The 18,921-nt window shown below is 38.0% G+C and overlaps 1 protein-coding gene across 5 annotated transcripts in view; it reads left to right on the forward strand.

Annotated features, from left to right (window-relative positions):
- Positions 1 to 18,921, forward strand: part of LOC136864373 (synaptophysin) — a 134,241-nt gene that overhangs the window by 30,913 nt on the left and 84,407 nt on the right. For 2 of the 5 annotated variants that reach the window (XM_067141292.2, XM_067141288.2), the window contains exons 3-5: positions 7,229 to 7,258; positions 14,624 to 14,659; positions 18,258 to 18,332. In XM_067141292.2, the coding sequence (XP_066997393.1) occupies positions 7,229 to 7,258; positions 14,624 to 14,659; positions 18,258 to 18,332 (141 nt within the window). The remainder of the gene's footprint in view (positions 1 to 7,228; positions 7,259 to 14,623; positions 14,660 to 18,257; positions 18,333 to 18,921) is intronic. The other 3 variants (XM_067141289.2, XM_067141290.2, XM_067141291.2) reach the window with 2 other exon arrangements.

Raw genomic sequence — 18,921 nt, forward strand, 5'->3', positions numbered from 1 at the left:
GGAAGCAAATAAATTATTTTATTTTACAATGACTAGAAAACGTCCAAAGTGTAGATTGGATTTTTCCTGTTGTATGGATGAAAGTTTATGCAAATGTGTATATTCACTAGAGATTGATCACAGCGTGAATTGGGGCGTCTCCAACTTTATGGATGAACATTAGGTTGAAGGTTTTACAGCTGGTTCGTTCAAAGGTGGTTAATGTCACCTGTGCCGTAAGTATATTGTTACAAAACCGGGACCGTGGTTAAATCCGATCTATTGGGTTTGAATATTCCTTTAGAAGGAAGCATGGTTGGACGGTATTATTTTATAGGTTAAAGCATATATGTGAGAAACATATTGTTGATATTGTTCATTAGTGCTCATCTGATAATTTTGGAACATTGTGCCATTCTTGTCGATTAACGTTCCCATTGGTGCATTGTTCAACCTTGGGAGGAATTATGAGTTGTCTGTAACTGAATAAGAGAAAAGGGAATTTAGAATGATGAATGTAGAGCCCAATATAATAATAATAATAATAATAATAATTGTAAAGTGCAAGTGTACGAACTTACTTGTTTTGTCGATGTTAGCTGGAACCACTTATTCCGATTGCGTCTGAATGACTAACCTTACTACTTCTAGTGAAGTATTGATGCGGTAACGGAGGGGTGGAGCGTAGAGGGGAAGGGGGAGCAAGTTTCAATTTGTGCATCTGTGCTGCTGCTTGAGAGGCGTTACTTGAATTGGATTGGGCGGGCCCAGCATTAGGCGTGGCTATTGGAGCGCATGCGTGCTGTGATTTAAACGTACTGGGGACTTTGTTCTGATTTACGGCCTGGATTAACCTTGGAGTTGCCTCATATAACAGATTTTTGTTGTCAATGACGTCGTTAAGATTATTATTTTTATTATAAGTTTGCTCCAAATAAATGTACAAGTTTTCCGTCTCGTTCAATAACTTCCCCTTACCTAGGCTTCTAACGATCGTCAAATCTTTCTCTATTGAGGTGAATTTATGGCCTGTTTTGCTCATATGCTGCCTCATGGCCGAATACTTGTTATGCTTAGAAGCATTGTAATGTTCCAAATACCTTGTGTAAAAGCTCCTCCCTGTTTGACCAAAATGTATGAACCTACAGTACATTGTGCACATTTTAATCTATAAACACCAGACCCTGAGTAGACTTATTATTGTTGACTCTATCGTGGTTGAGGTAAGCCTAGGTAAGGGGAAGTTATTGAATGAGACGAAAAACTAGTACATTTATTTAGAGCAAACTTATAATAAAAATAATAATCTTAACGTCATTGACAACAAAAATCCGTTATAAGAAGCAACTCTGAGGTTCATCCAGGCCGTAAATCAGAACAAAGTCCCCAGTATGTTTAAATCACAGCACGCATGCGCTCCAATAGCCACGCCTATTGCTGGGCCCGCCCAATCCAATTCAAGTAACGCCTCTCAAGCAACAATACAGACGCATAAATTGAAACTCGCTCCCCCTTGCCCTCTACGCTCCACCACTCCGTTACCGCATCAATACTTCACTAGAAGTAGTAAGGTTAGTCGTTCAGACGCAACCGGAACAAGTGGTTCCAGCTAACATCGACAAAACAAGCAAGTTCGTCCACTTTCACTTTACAATTATTATTATTATTATTATTATTATTATTATTATTATTATTATTATTATTATTATTATTATTATATTGGGCTCTACATTCATCATTCTAAATTCCTTTTTTCTCTTATTCGGTTACAGACAGCTCATAATTCCTCCCAAGGTTGAACAATGCACCAATGGGAACGTTAATCGACAAGAATGGCACAGTGTTCCAAAATTATCAGATGAGCACTAATGAACAATATCAACAATATGTTTCCAACATATATGCTTTAACTTATAAAACAATACCGTCAAACCATGCTTCTTTCTAAAGGGATATTCAAATCCAATAGATGGGATTTAACCACGGTTCCGGTTTTGTAACAATATACTTATGGCATAGGTGACCATAACCACCTTTGAACGAACCAGCTGTAAAACCTTCAACCTAATGTTCATCCATAAAGTTGGAGACGCCCCAATTCACGCTGTGATCAATCTCTAGTGAATATACACATTTGCATAAACTTTCATCCATACAACAGGAAAAATGCAATCTACACTTCGGACGTTCTCTAGTCATTGTAAAATAAAATAATTTATTTGCTTCCTTGTTCACAAATTCTGGCTTTTAGTTGATGTACATATTGTAAACTACGTAAATATCACCTAAAACACAACTTTGTAAGAAGCATAAGACCATTGTATTTAATATTGAGTATTAAGACTTCACCTTAAGATTAGTATTAGGCTGAAGATGCCCAAAACTAGGGCAAAACATGTCCCTAACTAGTCTTTATAATTCATGTAGATTTTTTTTTTTTTTTTTTTTTTTTTTGCTAGGGACTTTACGTTGCACTGACACAGATAGGTCTTATGGCGATGATGGGATAGGAAAGGCCTAGGTGGAAGGAAGCGGCCGTGGCCTTAATTAAGGTACAGCCCCAGCATTTGTCTGGTGTGAAAATGGGAAACCACGGAAAACCATCTTCAGGGCTGCCGATAGTGGGATTCGAACCTACTATCTCCCGGATGCAAGCTCACAGCCAACTCACCCGGTGATGTAGAATTTAATCACTACAAAATATAATTGTATTGAATAGGTGGACACACTAATTTTATTCAAGAAAAATTTTACTTATTGTATCTTCAATACGGAACAAAATGAGATTAGTTACTTGTAATATATGCCCTTATTCGTTTCAACACAGCTATGTTACGCATTTGTATGAGTTTCATTTTCATTTTGTGTTTCCCATAGGGAGTAACTTCTCTGACAAGAAAATGGATAATTTCACCACGGAAGAGGGCAGAATAAGATGTTTATTTTATTCCGTTGACAGTGATGAAGATTCTCTTGGCGTGACTTCAGCGACGGTGAAGAGGATAATTTAAATGAAAGTGAGCATGACTCGGAAACTGAACAGGAGGGTGAAAGTGACGGAGATGATGATTTGCCGTAGCACATAGATTAGATTTACAAAGGAAAGGATGGCACCGTTTGGAAAAAGAATCCTTTGCCAGGAAATGTAAGAACTAGGGCAAGAAACATAGTTTCCATACGTCTCCTTACTGTGAAAACTGCAGCTAGAGGTGAATACTCCTCATGATGCTTGGCTATGTATGGTTGATGATAGTATTATTGATGCAATTGTTACATGTACCAGTATCTTCATACTTTCTGTGAGCCAGAATTATAAGCAAGTTCGTAATTAAACTTGTAAATAGAGAAGAAATGTATTATTTGGGTTATTGTACTTTGCTGGCGTGATGAAATCAAACAATTGAAATACTAAAGAACTGTGGGACAACAGTGGCAGTGGAATTAAATTATTTCCTGCTACAATGGGTCTGAATAGGTTTCACTTTTTGCTAAGTTGTATTCGTTTTGACATCAAAACTTACATAAAATCAGCTTCATGGTCTGTATCGCACTTTAACAGATTCACAACTATTTATTTTATTTTCCACCTTGTCGATACATTTATTGCATAAGGCAACTTATTGGTTAAAAGTGGTACACTACTACACCAGTTATAAGACCGTAAAAAAAGATAGGAGATACTGTTCCAGAGGAAAGCAGGTTTAAAAAGAATTGATAACTAGGAATTAGTAATATTTTCGTCTGCAATAGTAATAGGAGCTACATTATGAATTTTAGATTTCTTCATTTTGACAATTACTTATAAATGTATGATTTTTAATTTATAAATTGGCCTTTTTTTTTTTCCATGAACTTTTTAAGAAAAGAATATTTATTAGGACATATTCTCTATGGACTATTGTACAAGTGTTTCCTTGACAATTGCTTTCAATTGTAGAAAGAATTTATATATTTTCTCTTGAGTATTTTGTTTTTAATGTTGTCATTTAAACTTATGTTAATTTTAAGGACACTTCCTCTCAAGCATTGATACTTTGTCAATATATGAATTTTTCATCTAAACAGTGTTATGTGGCTGAAGATGTTAATAACATACGAAACATGTACCACTTTTAACCAATAAGTTGCCAGCAATTAATGTATCAACAAGGTGGAAAATAAAAAAATACTTAGTTGTGAACATCAAAACTCGCAAGGATAGAAGAAAAAGGGATAAACTTACTCCTATAAGAGCTGTCTTCGAAATGATTGTCAGAAACTTTCAGGATGGGTTTTTTTTCTTCTGAATATGTGACTGTTGACGAAAATTTGGAACATTTTCATGGGAAGTGCCCGTTCCAGAAGGATATGAAGTGTAAGCCCGCAAAGTATGGGATAAAGATCTTTGGACTTGCAGAATCACGTTGGTATTACACGTGTAATATGGATGTGTACATCAGTAATCAACCTACAGGACCATACTGCATGTCCAACTCAGCAGCTGATGTTGTAAAACGGTAAGTTGCTCCTATCAGTAGCACTGGATGGAACATTTTTTGTGATAGTTGGTTTACGAGTGTTCCTCTTGCTAAGGATTTGCTAAAATATTATAACCTAACATACACAGGAACTATGCGTCTCAACCAGCGAGAACTGCCACAAGAAATGACCAGGAAAAGGAGAAATACTCAGGTTTTTTTGGCATTTCGAAGGACATGACTATTGTTTCGTATGCTTCCGTGTCTGAAAAGATTGTTGTAGTGGGGTCAAGAATGCACCATGATAACAAACTTAATCCACAAACAGGAGTGGAAGCAAAACCTGTGATGATCACCTATTATAATTTACACAAGGGAGGCATTGAGTTGTGTACAAAGTGTGTGGAACATAAACTGTATCGAGGAAGAGTAAACGTTCGCCACTGACTGTGTTTTTTGGTATGTTAAATGTTGCTGCCATAAATGCTTTTGTCATTTACGAGAACAATGCTGGGCTGGAAAATACTTTATCTAGAAGGGCGTTCCTGAAAGAGCTTGGTATGCAACTCACCAGGCCGTAATGTAGCATCCCGAGTATCTCCGCAAGACCTGCCCTTACAGCTCAAAGCTTCTATGAAGTGCATTATTGGATTTGAAGAGGAACAGCAACAGAAAAGGCAAAAGAGAACATCCGGTCACTGTGAAGAATGTCCACAGCGAAGAGACGGAAAAACACAGACATCATGCTGCAACTGCGACAAGCTGATTTGTAAGGAACACCACTTCACTTATTGGGAAGGGTGCGCTCCGGATAAAGGCAAGTGCCCCCCTCCCACTTCCCCCGGAACTTTCTAGTGAATTACGTGTGTGCAACAGCTGATTCATACTGTATATTTTTAGTGTTAACTACATGTTTCAGACAGTTAACCTTATGTTTTGCTTTCCATTCCTTGTATGACTCAATTTTCTCTGTGTATAGGAATTTTTCAAGCCATATTTTGTGCTGTAATTTCTAAACATTTTCTCAAATAAATGTGTGTTGAAACTTTACAGTTTTCATGATTTATTACTCCTTTTGCTTAACATAAAATAGACAATGTTCTCAAAGAATTTAGCAGTTTTTTTTCTGTTAGTGTAAACTTACGAAAATCCATCTGGAAAAATTTGTATATCAAATTATGCTTCATACTGATGTCCATTGATCAATTGTGTAATAAAGTAGTGATAGAAGATTAGCCACAGAGTTGTTCTATGTCAATAAATTACAGAAATCCAAATCATTACCATAATTTTTGAAATATGTTGTTTTAAATGCTGGGGTGTTTAAGACCCCGCACGTGTGTTTGAGTCCTAAAATTTGGCGCGTGTGCTTGAGAGTTAATTTGATATGATGTTTTCACAGGTTACAAAAAGATTTCCATACAATTGTCATCCTTTCTCTGACATACCTACACAGTTAATTTATTTCTTTGTGCATTGTACCTTTTAAAGTACTTCATACCAATGAAGTTTGTAGTTACAGAGGCCCAAGAAAGTTTAAATTTAGGATGTTGCAATTAAACATAAACTTTCCTTGTTATATTTTAGTAATATTTTCACAAATAGTGTTGTGTGGAGGACTACGTCTTCCAACTGTGGAACTTCTGTGTATCTTAAAGGCTTTAAGTCTGTAGCTTAACTGCTTTGCGTACATGTGTCAACTCATTTGACAATTTATTAAATTCTTACTTATACTGGATATTTCTAAGATATTAAACTTCATCAGATTGTAGTCCAATACTGTTGTCACTTCTAGATTAGATATTATCAAGGTCAAATATTAACTGTTATGAATAATTTAAAAACTACATTAACCATAAATTATACATTTCCTCTTTGAAGAAGTTTCACTGTTATATGTCAATGTGTAACAATAAGGAATGAAAAGATGTTTTATCCCAGGCCATTAGACTAGTCACATTTTGATAAGTGTTAACATTTCACCTACTTGGTGACAGGCTTCATCAAGACAGTCTGGTGTTTAAATGGGATTGACCTTTTAAATACTGTAGGTGTAGGCTTGACTGTTAACTGAGCAGTCTGTATTTTTGGAGAAACTACATTGGGGCTGAGCTGAAGCCTGTTCCTGAGTGTTGAGAACCAGACTCTTTTCAAGTAGAGGCCTTCTTCCTTGGAGTTGAATTTGTTGGAATACATTCCACTGTCAGCAATCTGAGTGGATTATTCAGCTGGAATATATATCAAGTGAGCAAATAAAAACTGTAGCAAAGCTTTCAGAAAATCTGGGGAAGGTTATATGTTAATTTTAATTTCATTTTGTTTCAAAACATTTACTCTTAAAATTATTGTTAACCTCATGCTTTGAACTAGTTTTATTGTGAAGAGTGCTTGATTTTCCTGACAATTTTAAGAACAACAATTGAATGTGAAGGTGTTTTATAAAGCCTCTCTTCTCTCTAATGTAAGTTTGTAAAATAAAATAAACCTCTCCTAGAACATCTGTATAATTAAACCATTGCCTTGTATTTTTGTAAAATTGCTTTATTGTGGACCATTAGTTTCTTCCTTGTGGAGTGTATACAAAAATCTTAACTTTTGCAATTTAAGTTTTCATTTTTGAACATTCTATTAATTTTGCTCTGTAATTTACTTGAAAAGCTCTTGAGTCATCCTTACAATTCAGACATTAATTTTATCATTCATGTAAAGTTTGAGTATTAAATTAGATTTTAATTTTGAAGTATCGGTCTCATATCTTGCGGTACTTAATATACTTATTTGTCTGTCCGCAGCCTATGCCCACACAGTATGAAACTGGAATGGTAATAATCTGTTTTATGACCTTGTAGCTGCAATTCATTATATATTTGCATGGAGCCAAGCCAGTCTTAATACTGTAGTATTTGCCTGCTATGCAAACAGTTAGCTTCAAGCTTGTTTTTCTTCAAACATGCCTTCTGCTCTATTGCTTTTTGTACTTGTAGCTGAAGATTTTGTCCAATTAGTTTTTTTAAAAATCACTATTACTCTGATCATCTCTGATATAACATGTATGATGAGACATGGATTTTATAACTGTGCATCCATTGTAGTTGTATGGATTTTATTTTGAATGTTACTACTGTAATTTCTGTATACTGAATCATGTAAGACTTCTTTTATCAAGTCATCAGGTAAATAGAAAGTGGTTTAAACCAGTATGAGCCGGGCTGAGTGGCTCAGACGGTTAAGGCGCTGGTCTTCTGGCCCCAACTTGGCAGGTTCGATCCTGGCTCAGTCCGGTGGTATTTGAAGGTGCTCAAATACGTCAGCCTCGTGTTAGTAGATTTACTGGCACGTAAAAAGAACTCCTGCGGGACTAAATTCCGGCACCTCGGCGTCTCCGAAAACCGTAAAAGAGTAGTTAGTGGGACGTAAAACAAATAGCATCATTATTAAACCAGTATGAAAAACAAAAGTAAAATTTGCATATTTCAAATTAATGATAAACACAGTATTCCAAATGTAACATTAACAAACGGGTTGTGCTTTTATTTTGTATTAGCCTTGAAAGTCAAATGAATGTTCGAAATAGATATTCCAATTGATTGTGCAGAAACCTACTACCATGGATTTTGTTGCAATTGTTACTTGTTTCCGTATTGTGAGTCATGATATTTCAATTGTCACTTCATCAGGTTAATAGGATGTCGTTTTAAATCAATCTGAAACAAGTTGAAAGAAACTGTTAACATCTTGAATTCCTCAATCAGATTTTTCCTCATCGCACCAAAAAGATCACTGTTAAGTTTCAGATCTCCAAACAGTGCAGCAGCCTAGTCCTATTGTGAAATGGACTAGGCTGCTTGACTACTGAATGGGTTATTGGTTCCATATTAAAATAACAATTTTTAATAACATCCTTTAGAAGAATTTATTTATATTGGTATAACTGTTCAATACAATGTTGATACAAGCCACGTAAATGGTATGTACTCCTGAAACTAGTAAAACTAGAACATTCACACCAGGCAAATGCTGGGGCTGTACCTTAATTAAGGCCACGGCCGCTTCCTTCCAACTCCTAGGCCTTTCCTATCCCATCGTCGCCATAAGACCTATCTGTGTCGGTGCGACGTAAAGCCCCTAGCAAAAAAAAAAAACTAGAACATGTTTTAACCCTTCATGGGTCATCTTCAGCTAGTATACATAAAAATAGACATCTTAAAATTTTCAAAGTGAAATATGTGGACAAAGAAACATTAAAACACACATTAAAATATTTTTTAAAATATCATGCATTGTTTATCACACTCTTGATAAATTTCTAATGAGAGGGGGGGGGGGGGGGGGGGAAGAGGTAGTGTTGACCATTATGTGTAAATACAATCCAGTTCTAATTATACAATACATTTACCAGTAGGAGTTATTTCTTGCGTTATTCGTTGGGCCTTTTTTCGTATAGAGTGTATGGTACTCTGGGCATCAATATGGAATGTAAGGATGAAGTTTGTACACATAGACACTATTCCTCTTCTGTGAATAGGTGGAATGTAATCTAAAGAACAGGCAGAATGAGGACGATAAAACATTGTGCTTTCAACAAGGTCAAGTGAACGAGGCAGGTACTTACTCTCTCCCCTCCAACTTCTTGAGTTGTGTTGATGTTTGAGTGAACACTGGCAGACAATTGCCTTGGGCTGTTGTTAATGAGGAGAAACGGCAGAGAAGGGCTAGGGAGGAGAAGTTGAGGGTCGGGAACTGCCTGCTTCTTACGTGTTGTTAGAGTTGTTAGTTTGTTGATATTAATTTATCTGTAGTATTTTGTCAGAAAGAATGTTTGGTTTTTCCTAGATTTTGTTATGGTTGAAAATAGGGTTCATTGTTTGATCAAGGTGTATGCCTAGCCAGTATGTTTAGGAGAGCCCCTTTACTGACTACATGAATGTTTAAATTTTGATTTATAAAAGAAAAGGAATTATTGTATTCACTCGTTCACCCATCGCAGAAGATTTTCTGCATGTGTGTGTTATTTATAATGAATTAGAAAACTTCTTCCAGTTTGTCCGATCACATTGATTGAATTTCAACTTGTAACCCCCTGAATGCAAATACTTGTTAGTTTCATTTAAAAAATGGGCGTATTATAAAAGATATTTGAGAGCAAAATATGTCATATTTTTCAGCATGCCAGTAATCTCCTCAGATCAGCATGGCTTTGACAAATGCAGTCTAAAGTCATACAGCCAAAAGTCATGGGAAGACACTGAATGTGATGTTAATAATGAGTTGCTCCTCCATGAGCCCTCAAAACTGTAACAATACAGTGAGGCATCGGCTCTACAGGGTGTTAGAATCATTCTGGAGGGATCTGGACCCACGCATCTTGCATTGCTATCCACAATTGCTCTTGTGTAGTTGGTGCGGGATTCATGGAGCGTACACCAGCATCCGCAGCATCCCATAAATGCTTGATTGGATTAAGATTGGGGAATCTGAAGGAACAATCCATGGTAATAACTTCACTGGAGTGCTCCTCCAACCACCTGCATGCCACCACAGAGCGGTGATATGGCGCATTGTCCTGTTGAAACATGGTATCTTGATCAGGGTACTCTAGGGCCAGAAAGGCATGCAGATGATCTGAAAGAATGTCCACATAACATGCACCTATCAGCGCTCCCTGCAGCTGGACAATGGGGCCTTATTGCAACCATGAGAATGCCGCCCAGACCAGAACTGAGCCACCTCCCGCCTGGACACAACCTTGTTGACATTGAGGATTCATAGCTTTATGCGACATACGCCACACTCTCACACGCCCATCAGCTATATACAACTGGAACTGGGATTCATCGGACTATACCACACACCTCCACTGTTCCATGGTCCATTGCCGATGTTTGCGGGCCCATGCACATCGTTGAACTCTGTGTCGAGATGTCAGCAAAGGGACAAGAGTTGGTAGTCGGCTGGTGAAGCCTATGCGGTGCAGTTGTCTCCTTACTGTCCTGGAAGAAATTGGTTCTTGACTCCCAACATCAACTGGGCGGTGATCTGACTCACAATAGCCCGTCGAGCGCCCAGTAGGGTTCTGTGGAGGCGACATAATGTGCATTCGTTAAACACCTGTGGTCTTCCCGTGCGGCAGTTTATGCAGGGGTTTAACGTTTTCTCTACTTTATTAAAGATTCACCCTCGACAAGCCAGAAATTGTTTGCAGCAAGTACAGGGCACAAACATCAGTGAAAGGACAGTAAGGAGGAGGTTGTATGAAGCAGATTTAATGTCCAAGTGACCTGTCACAGGACCTCTGCTTACCCATGAGCACCACACCGCTCAGATGAAATTCGCCAACGCCCATTGAAACTGGACAGTGGAGCTCGGTGCTGTTCACAGATGAATCCAGATTCTGTTTCAGGGCACCGGATGGAAGGTAGAGAGTATGGGGAAAGTCCGGGGAACATTATTCACCCTGTACTTTCTCTGCAACAACACCATTGAATAGAAGCTCTGTGTGGTCTGGAGTGGGATTACTGCTGATACATGCACGGAGCTTGTGTTCATCGAGAATGGAAGTCTGACAGTCCACTGATACATCAAGGAGATTGTAGTGGATCACATGGTGTCTTTTGCATCTGTCATTAGTGAGAATTTCATCCTGGTGCATGACAATGCTCGTCCCCACGTTGCCGTTCGTGTACGTGATTACCTGGATGAATGGAAAATTCTAAACTCCCATGGAGGGAGTTATATTTTTTTCTCCAATAGAGCCTTTGAAAAATGTCAAAATGCAGTTATCAGACTGTGCCTCTTATAAGGGCTTCTGATAAGTTCACCTGCATACACCCCAGCATCAGTGGGTAGGGTCTGACACATCCCACTCTGATGAGTCTAGTGTCAGACCTAAGATGAAACGCTGGTTAATAGAACAAAATGCCTGAAAACCCTTACATCTGATATGTTTTTGACATTACCTGGATGAAGTCAGAATTGAGTGCCTGGTGTGGCCTGCTCGTAGTCCCAACCTAAACCCGATAAAGCATGTCTGGGATATGCTTTGGAGACATGCTAGAAGTTGTTCCCCTGACACACTGGCTGAATTTCAGGCTGCACTCCAGGCAGAATGGGAGCTCATACAAGCGAACATTTGAGATTGCATCCTGTGCATGCATGATCAAATATGTTACTGATGCAATGGACATGTGTTGAAAACATGTGGACAAATGGACTGCATACGAAACTGTGCAGAGCTCCAGGTTTTGACATTTCCAAATTTATATTGGTGGACTGTTGTGATCAACCATCAACAATCTTTATTTATCAGTTACTGCTCTGAAACTTCTCAAATGAGCTAATTAACTTCTGATACATTGCCATATTGTTGCAATGTCATTATTTTATTTTTATTATGTTTCAGATGGACTAACATTAATTTTTTTTTTTTTTATGAAATACATAGTCTTTTGCTTTTTTTGCCGCCAGGATGAGTGGCTCAGACGGTTGAGGCACTGGCCTTCTGACCCCAACTTGGCAGGTTCGATCCTGCTCAGTCCGGTGGTATTTGAATGTGCTCAAATGTGTCGGCCTCGTGTTAGTAGATTTATTGGCACGTAAAAGAGCTCCTGCGGAACTAAATTCTGGCACCACAGTGTCTCCAAAACCCGTAAGAGTAGTCAGTGGGACGTAAAGCAAATAACATTGTTTATTTTATTTTTTTATTTTTTATTTTTTTGCCGGTGAGAGTGTAGTTTTACAGTAACCAACCTGATGGATTTTACACCATGTGTATCCACCGAACTTGACAAGAAAGGTCAAGTAGATGTTATATATATACAGATTTTCGGAAGTCATTCGATAAAGTGTCATAATGTTCTAATATTGAAGTTATCAAAATATAATTTTTCGAAATCACTAGCCAAACTATTGGTGTCTTATCTCAGAAGCAGAACTCAAGTCGTAAACTATAAAATGCACCATCTAGCAAGTTCATTCATCATTCTGGAGTTCCACAATGATTGAATTTGGTGCAATTATTATTTATATTGTTTTTGAACCACCTTACCAAAACAAGAAAAATTTTCTGAAATGTTATTGCTTGCCCATGACGTAAAGTTATTTGTAGCAGTCAGAAGTAATTAAGACTGCTTCAAATTTCAAATAGACTTGACAAACTACAGTAAGTGGACCAAAGACTATAACCTACCTTTCGGTATAAATATAAAACCATGAGTTTTACTCAATGAAAGTCTAGCATCAGCTCTCAGTACGAAATCTAGGGTAAACCAGTACATGTATTTAGTGAAGTAATGTAGGTGTTACATTTACTTATGACCTAAATTTTAAAACCGATGTAGAAAATATTGTCAGCAAAGCTCACAAATGTATGGGATTTGTTATCAGGAATTACTTAAGTATTTCTTAAAGGCTGATAATATTGTATAATTCTCTTGTAAGATCAAGAATAGAATATGCCTCGATTATTTGGAACCATTACACTGTGAAGTAGGTCTATATAATTGAGAAAGTCCGAAGAAAATTTCTAAGATATGTTTATTACAAGATGGTTTATTATCCCTACTACAAACCTTACTCCCTAATAATAATAATAATAATAATAATAATAATAATCAATGCTGTTTTTACAATTGGCTTTGGGCTGAGAGGCTCAGACGGTTGAGGTGCTGGCCTTCTGACCCCAACTTGGCAGGTTCGATCCTGGCTCAGTTTGGTGGTATTTGAAGGTGCTCAAATACATCTACCTCGTGTCGGTAGATTAACTGGCACATAAAATAACTCCTGCAGGACTAAATTCCGGCACCTCGGCATCTTCAGAAACCATAAAAAGTAGTTAGTGGGACGTGAGGCAAATAACATTATCAATTACAATTGGCTTTGTCGCACTGACACCGATACGTCTTATGGCGGCGATAGGACAGGAAAGGCCTAGGAATAGGAAGTGGCCGTGGCCTTAATTAAGGTACAGCATTTGCCTGGTGTGAAAATGGGAAACCACGGCAAACAATCTTCAATGCTGCCGACAGTGGGGTTCGCACCCACTATCTCCCGGATGCAAGCTCACAGCTGCGCGCCCCTAACCGGACAGCCGACTCGCCCGGTAATCAATGCTATTGATGCCAGGGAACTGTCACACAGAAGAAATTGTCAGGCTATGTATTTCCTTCGTAAAATAATAAATAACAAAATTGTCTAGTAAAATCGGAGAAAGAATTAACATATATATTCCTAATGTAACTCCCAGTTATTCCGGTATATATTCTTAATACCAAAAACTAACACTCGCACACTAGAACTCATACAGAATTATTACTCAGTATAATCTAGTACACTATCTTAATACAGACTTTTGCAGCACATCAGAAAATCATTTTGTTATAGAGTGCTACAGTCTTTGTAAGATGAATGTCTTGATATTACTGAATGTAGCCAATACTAATATTATTTCCTCTTCCTCTATCTATTTAGTAATTAAGTTCTGTTGCAGGTGTCTTGTATTTTTCTCCAAGCCAAGAACAGTAATTAATGCTGCTAAAATTATCAACTTCAAAATTCTCATTTTTTTTGTGTGGAGTTACTTGTGAAATTATAAAGATGTATGCATATCATCCCTGGAACTGCTAACCTTATTTACTGGCATTGAATTCTGTTATTTAATAAGCCTTAAATGCCATCTACTGTCAGTTTTCCATCATAAAACTGTGAGATAGGAAGCAGCATATTTTGTGTAACTGTGTCACCCAGCCACCTAGAAATGATAATCTTCCTTTGAGTTAGGAATAGCAGTATTAGTACTTTAAAAGAATGCAATTAGAACCTTTCATTTGACAATTTTATTCTTGAACTTTTTTGAATGGCCATTCTTCATACCAGAATGTTTTTTTAAAATACTTCCTCTTGGAATGATATTGGTAAATTATGTGGATTTTGACCAAACAACTGGAAAACTTAGCAGTGCTTTATCGAAGGATCCTAGAATTATGACTCTTGTGATTATCAGTATCACCATTGGTAATCTTGGTTATCAAGCTTGGAATGCTTATCTAGATGGCAGATATTTTGTTTGACGATGTGTATAACTCAGAAGCATGGGCACTGTAAGTAGAAGTGAATGGTCTGTCAGAAAGTGTGTAATGTTCTGTGCTTTAGTAATCAGTAAATGTAATTTGGATTAATCTGTTTACATGCAGCCTCCTGGGCAAGTTCCAGCTGGATCACCATATGAGGTACATGGCAATCTTTACATACAGGGAAAATAATGAAAATATTCTTTTCAGGTTAGATATACAGGGTGTAACAATAAGGTTCGGCCAAACTTTCAGGACATATTCCTAACACGTAGAAGAAGGAAATATGTTATATGGACGTGTGTCCAGAAATGCTTTATTCCATGTTGGAACTCATTTTCTACAGATGTACATAGTACAGTGAATTTCTCTCATCAGTTGGCACGCACAGCTTATCTGCCTCTTGTTTACTCATCGCTTCCCGTTACACAGCGCAGCGACAGCATGGGAATGCTCGCACTTTGCATTTCATGTCCATGCTTAGAACATGTATAAGTGTTGATATGTCGCTTCAACATTTCTCGAGTTGTGAAGTTTACTTCGGAGTATACGAGGGTAATCCCAAAAATAAGGTCTCCTATTTTTTTTATTAATACGGGACTCCGTTCGTGTGGCTGTTGGTCACAATATTGTGAAGAGTGTTTCCCGCGCTCGCATATAAACATGCGCACGCCAGGCCGAGGCACTCGGTCTTGGCTTGGCAGCCGTTGAGAATGGAGCTCTCATTGGATGTTATCACCAAGTGCATGGATGTCAAAAATGTTCGTACGTGGTTTAGAGATTTTTGCGGCCAGTCGAATTGAAATTCATGACGAACAAAGGAGCGGGAGACTGTAAATTTCCATCAAGACAGTCGTGAAAGTTGAGCAAATCATGCGTGAAGATTGGCGGATCACCCTGGATGATTTTTGTGCTTTGGTTTCTGAAGTTTCCCGAAGCGCCGCTCACAGAATTTTAACGGAAAATTTGAAATACCGAAAGTTGTGCGCAAGATGGGTGCCAGCACCAACGACAAGGTGAAAGATGAGGTTCACAACTTCCTGAACAGCATGGCAGCAAGCTGGTATGACATGGGCATACAAAAACTGCCACAGCATCTACAAAAATGCATTGACCAAAATGAGGATTATGTAGAAAAATAGCTAAATGTTCAAGCTGTAAAATGCTGTAAACCATTGTAGAAATAAACAGATCTTAGTATTTATTTTTGGGATTACCTTCGTAATTATCATAATGCCTCTACATATGTACGTGGTAGAGGAAAAGGTATTTATGTACGATAATTATTTGAAAACAGTCTTGCAGGGAAGTTGTTAGGCAATTTGTAACACAATTACCTTGTGTACACCCTCCACATAGAGAGACCATGCGGAAACTTGTAAACAAATTGAGAACAACTGCTTCTTAACCCGATAAAAAGCAAAGTGTGAAAAAGGTGTTCTTAACAAGGAAAAAGTCAATGATTCGCAGATAGATTAGAACATATGCCTACAAAATCCTTGTGATGACTTGGACAAGAAGCTGGGGTTTCGAAGAGCTCAGCATGGCGGGGTACGAAAATGTTAAAATTGAAACCATACAATGTAACTGTAGTACCCGAACTGCATCCACATGATCATGATAAGCGGGTACATTTTTGTAATTGCATGTTGCGAAACTTTCATGATGAAATAATTCATCCATACTTAATATTTCTCTCTGACAAAGCATGGTTCTATTTACACGGGTATGTTTTGACGTAGATTAACAGATCTTGGAGTACGGAAAACCCTCTTTGCATATAAGAAATTCCTCTACACGACGAACGGATTGGAGTACGGTGCGCAGTGAATGGATACAGAATTATAGGATCTATCTTTTTTCAGGGCACAATTAATGCACAAAGATATAGGGATTTTCCATTTTTTTACAAACTGACACTGGCGGTCGAAGTGGATATTTTCCGCAAGACTCTGCCATCGCGAATGCAGCTAATGACACATTAAACTTAATTGAGGAAATTTTTGAAGACCATGTTATTAGTACAGACTTATGGCTGTCACGGTCCCCAGATTTAACTGTTTGTGACTTTTATTTATGGGGGGGAGCTTAAAAATAGTGTATGCTAGAAACCCTCACACGTTGGATGAACAGAAAGAACATACCTGGAGAGAAATAGCCTCAATTACGGAAGACGAACTTAGGCGTGTGAATTGGAGTTTCATAAGATGATGCCAGAAATGTGTGGATGCAGAACATTTCCAACATCTCCTGTCGTAAGGTATGAGCTTATTTTTGTAATTTTTAATTACTAATTTTCTTAATTTTAATTATCTCATGTCATGCGCGGATAAAGTGATCGATGCTGTCCTTGTTGCTATGCCGCTGAGTGGGAAGTGATGAGTCAATGAGTGGCAGATGCGCTGAGCGCGCCTGCCGCCCAACCGATGAGAGAAACTCACAGTACATTAATCATGGGAAACACACAGGAACAGAACATACCAGCATATCGCATGAAACTTTCTTACAGGATGCATGTATCAGTGCTAACGGAGAGCATTTTGAACATTTCCGATAAGAAAGCGTTTCATACGATATGCTGGTACAGTCTTTTCCTGTATGTTTTTCCATGATTAGTGTAACTTAGTATGTAGAGTTGTAGAAAATGAGTTCTAACATGGAAATAGTTTCCAGATCCTTGTCCATGTAATACAACTTCTTCATCTACGTGTGAGGAATGTTTCCTGAAAGTTTGGCCGTACCTCATTGTTACTCCCTGTGTATTACACGTGAAAAATATTTAAATCAAGAAGTGCTTGAATATGATTTTTTATGTACTTGTGTAATTATTTTATTTTTATCCTATGCAGATTCTGTTCTTATGAGTGGGGGATTTAAATGCATGTCCCTCCTCTGGCACTAATAACAGATAGCTTATCTGGGGAGGGTTCTTGTAATCTTTATTCTCCTAATGAAGACTGGGTAATCCTCAACAGTCTACACTGGTGGGGACTTGCTGGTTTCCCATTTTCACTTCCCAGCAGTCTGACTCGTTGGCTGAATGGTCAGCATACTGGCCTTCGGTTCAGAGGGTTCCGGCTTTGATTCCCGGCCGGGTTGGGGATTTTAACCTTCATTGGTTAATTCCATTGGCCCGGGGGCTGGGTGTTTGTGCTGTCCCCAACATCCCTACAACTCACACACCAAAGATAACACTATCCTCCACCACAATAACACGCAGTTACCTACACATGGCAGATGCCGCCCACCCTCATCGGAGGGTCTGCCTTACAAGGGCTGCACTCGGCTAGAAATAGCCACACGAAAAAAAAAAAAGAAAAAAAAAAAACTTCCCAGCAAGTGCTGGGCGAGTTCCTTTTCTAAGGCCACAGCAGATTTCTGCCACATCATTACCTACTTTCATTCACCATTCATTTCATCTTCATTAGCTCCTCAACTGAGGTTGGTGTCAGGAAGGACATTCATCCATAAAAACTTGGCATTTAATTTCATCTCACCTCATCCCCGACCCCATACCAGGAAATGGAACATACATACATACATACATACATACATACATACATACATACATACATACATACATACACTGTTGGGGACTTGCAACTGGTGGGTTTGGAAATTGGTTAACTTTAAGGGATTCTTGGACTGCATGCATTTTTTTTTTTTTTTTTGTAATGAATTGAAGCTTAATGGATTTTTTCCTGCATTTTTTTCCTTCATCATTGTTCTATTTATTGTGTTACTTCTTTTTTTGCAGGCCATTAAGACTGCCATGAACATAAATTTTGATGTATTCAGGGAGCCACGTGGTGTTATGAGGATTCTTCAATTTGTGAGTATTAATAAGTACTAAATTATAGAAAGGCTATTATATCATAATTATGATATTTGCAGAGGATAAAGGAATAGTAACATACAAGAGAGCATTTTACATGCTGTTTGGGTGTTGCCCAGCTAAGGTAGTAAAGGCATGCTTGAGTGTGAGTGTGAGTGTGGTTTTGATTTTCTATCAGAAAGCTGAAGAATGTAGTAATGCAACTACCTCTCATGGAGAAGTGGATGCCTTGGGGTTCACTTAGTCTACAATATAAATTAATATCAGATTAATTCCTGGGGATAACAATGGATGAGTATACAGTAATGTTAACCACTTCTGAAATTCAGGACATTGGAGACTTCCACTCCTTCATGAGCATTCATATTCTGTACAAAAATGGTTTTAATAATTTTGTGTTGTAAAACTCTGTGGTACTATGCAAATTTTCAGTATGACTGAACTTGGGAGTCTCACCTAACCATCTTGAACATTTGAACCTTGTGTATTGTTGGCTTTTTTTTTTTTTTCCTTGTTCTACTGCCTTTCCCACACATTGCAGGGTCACGGGTGCGAACTGTATCACGCATGTGAATTTGGCTCTGTT

Source organism: Anabrus simplex, chromosome 2, assembly GCF_040414725.1.
Source record: "Anabrus simplex isolate iqAnaSimp1 chromosome 2, ASM4041472v1, whole genome shotgun sequence".
NCBI classification, from domain to species: Eukaryota; Metazoa; Arthropoda; class Insecta; order Orthoptera; family Tettigoniidae; genus Anabrus; species Anabrus simplex.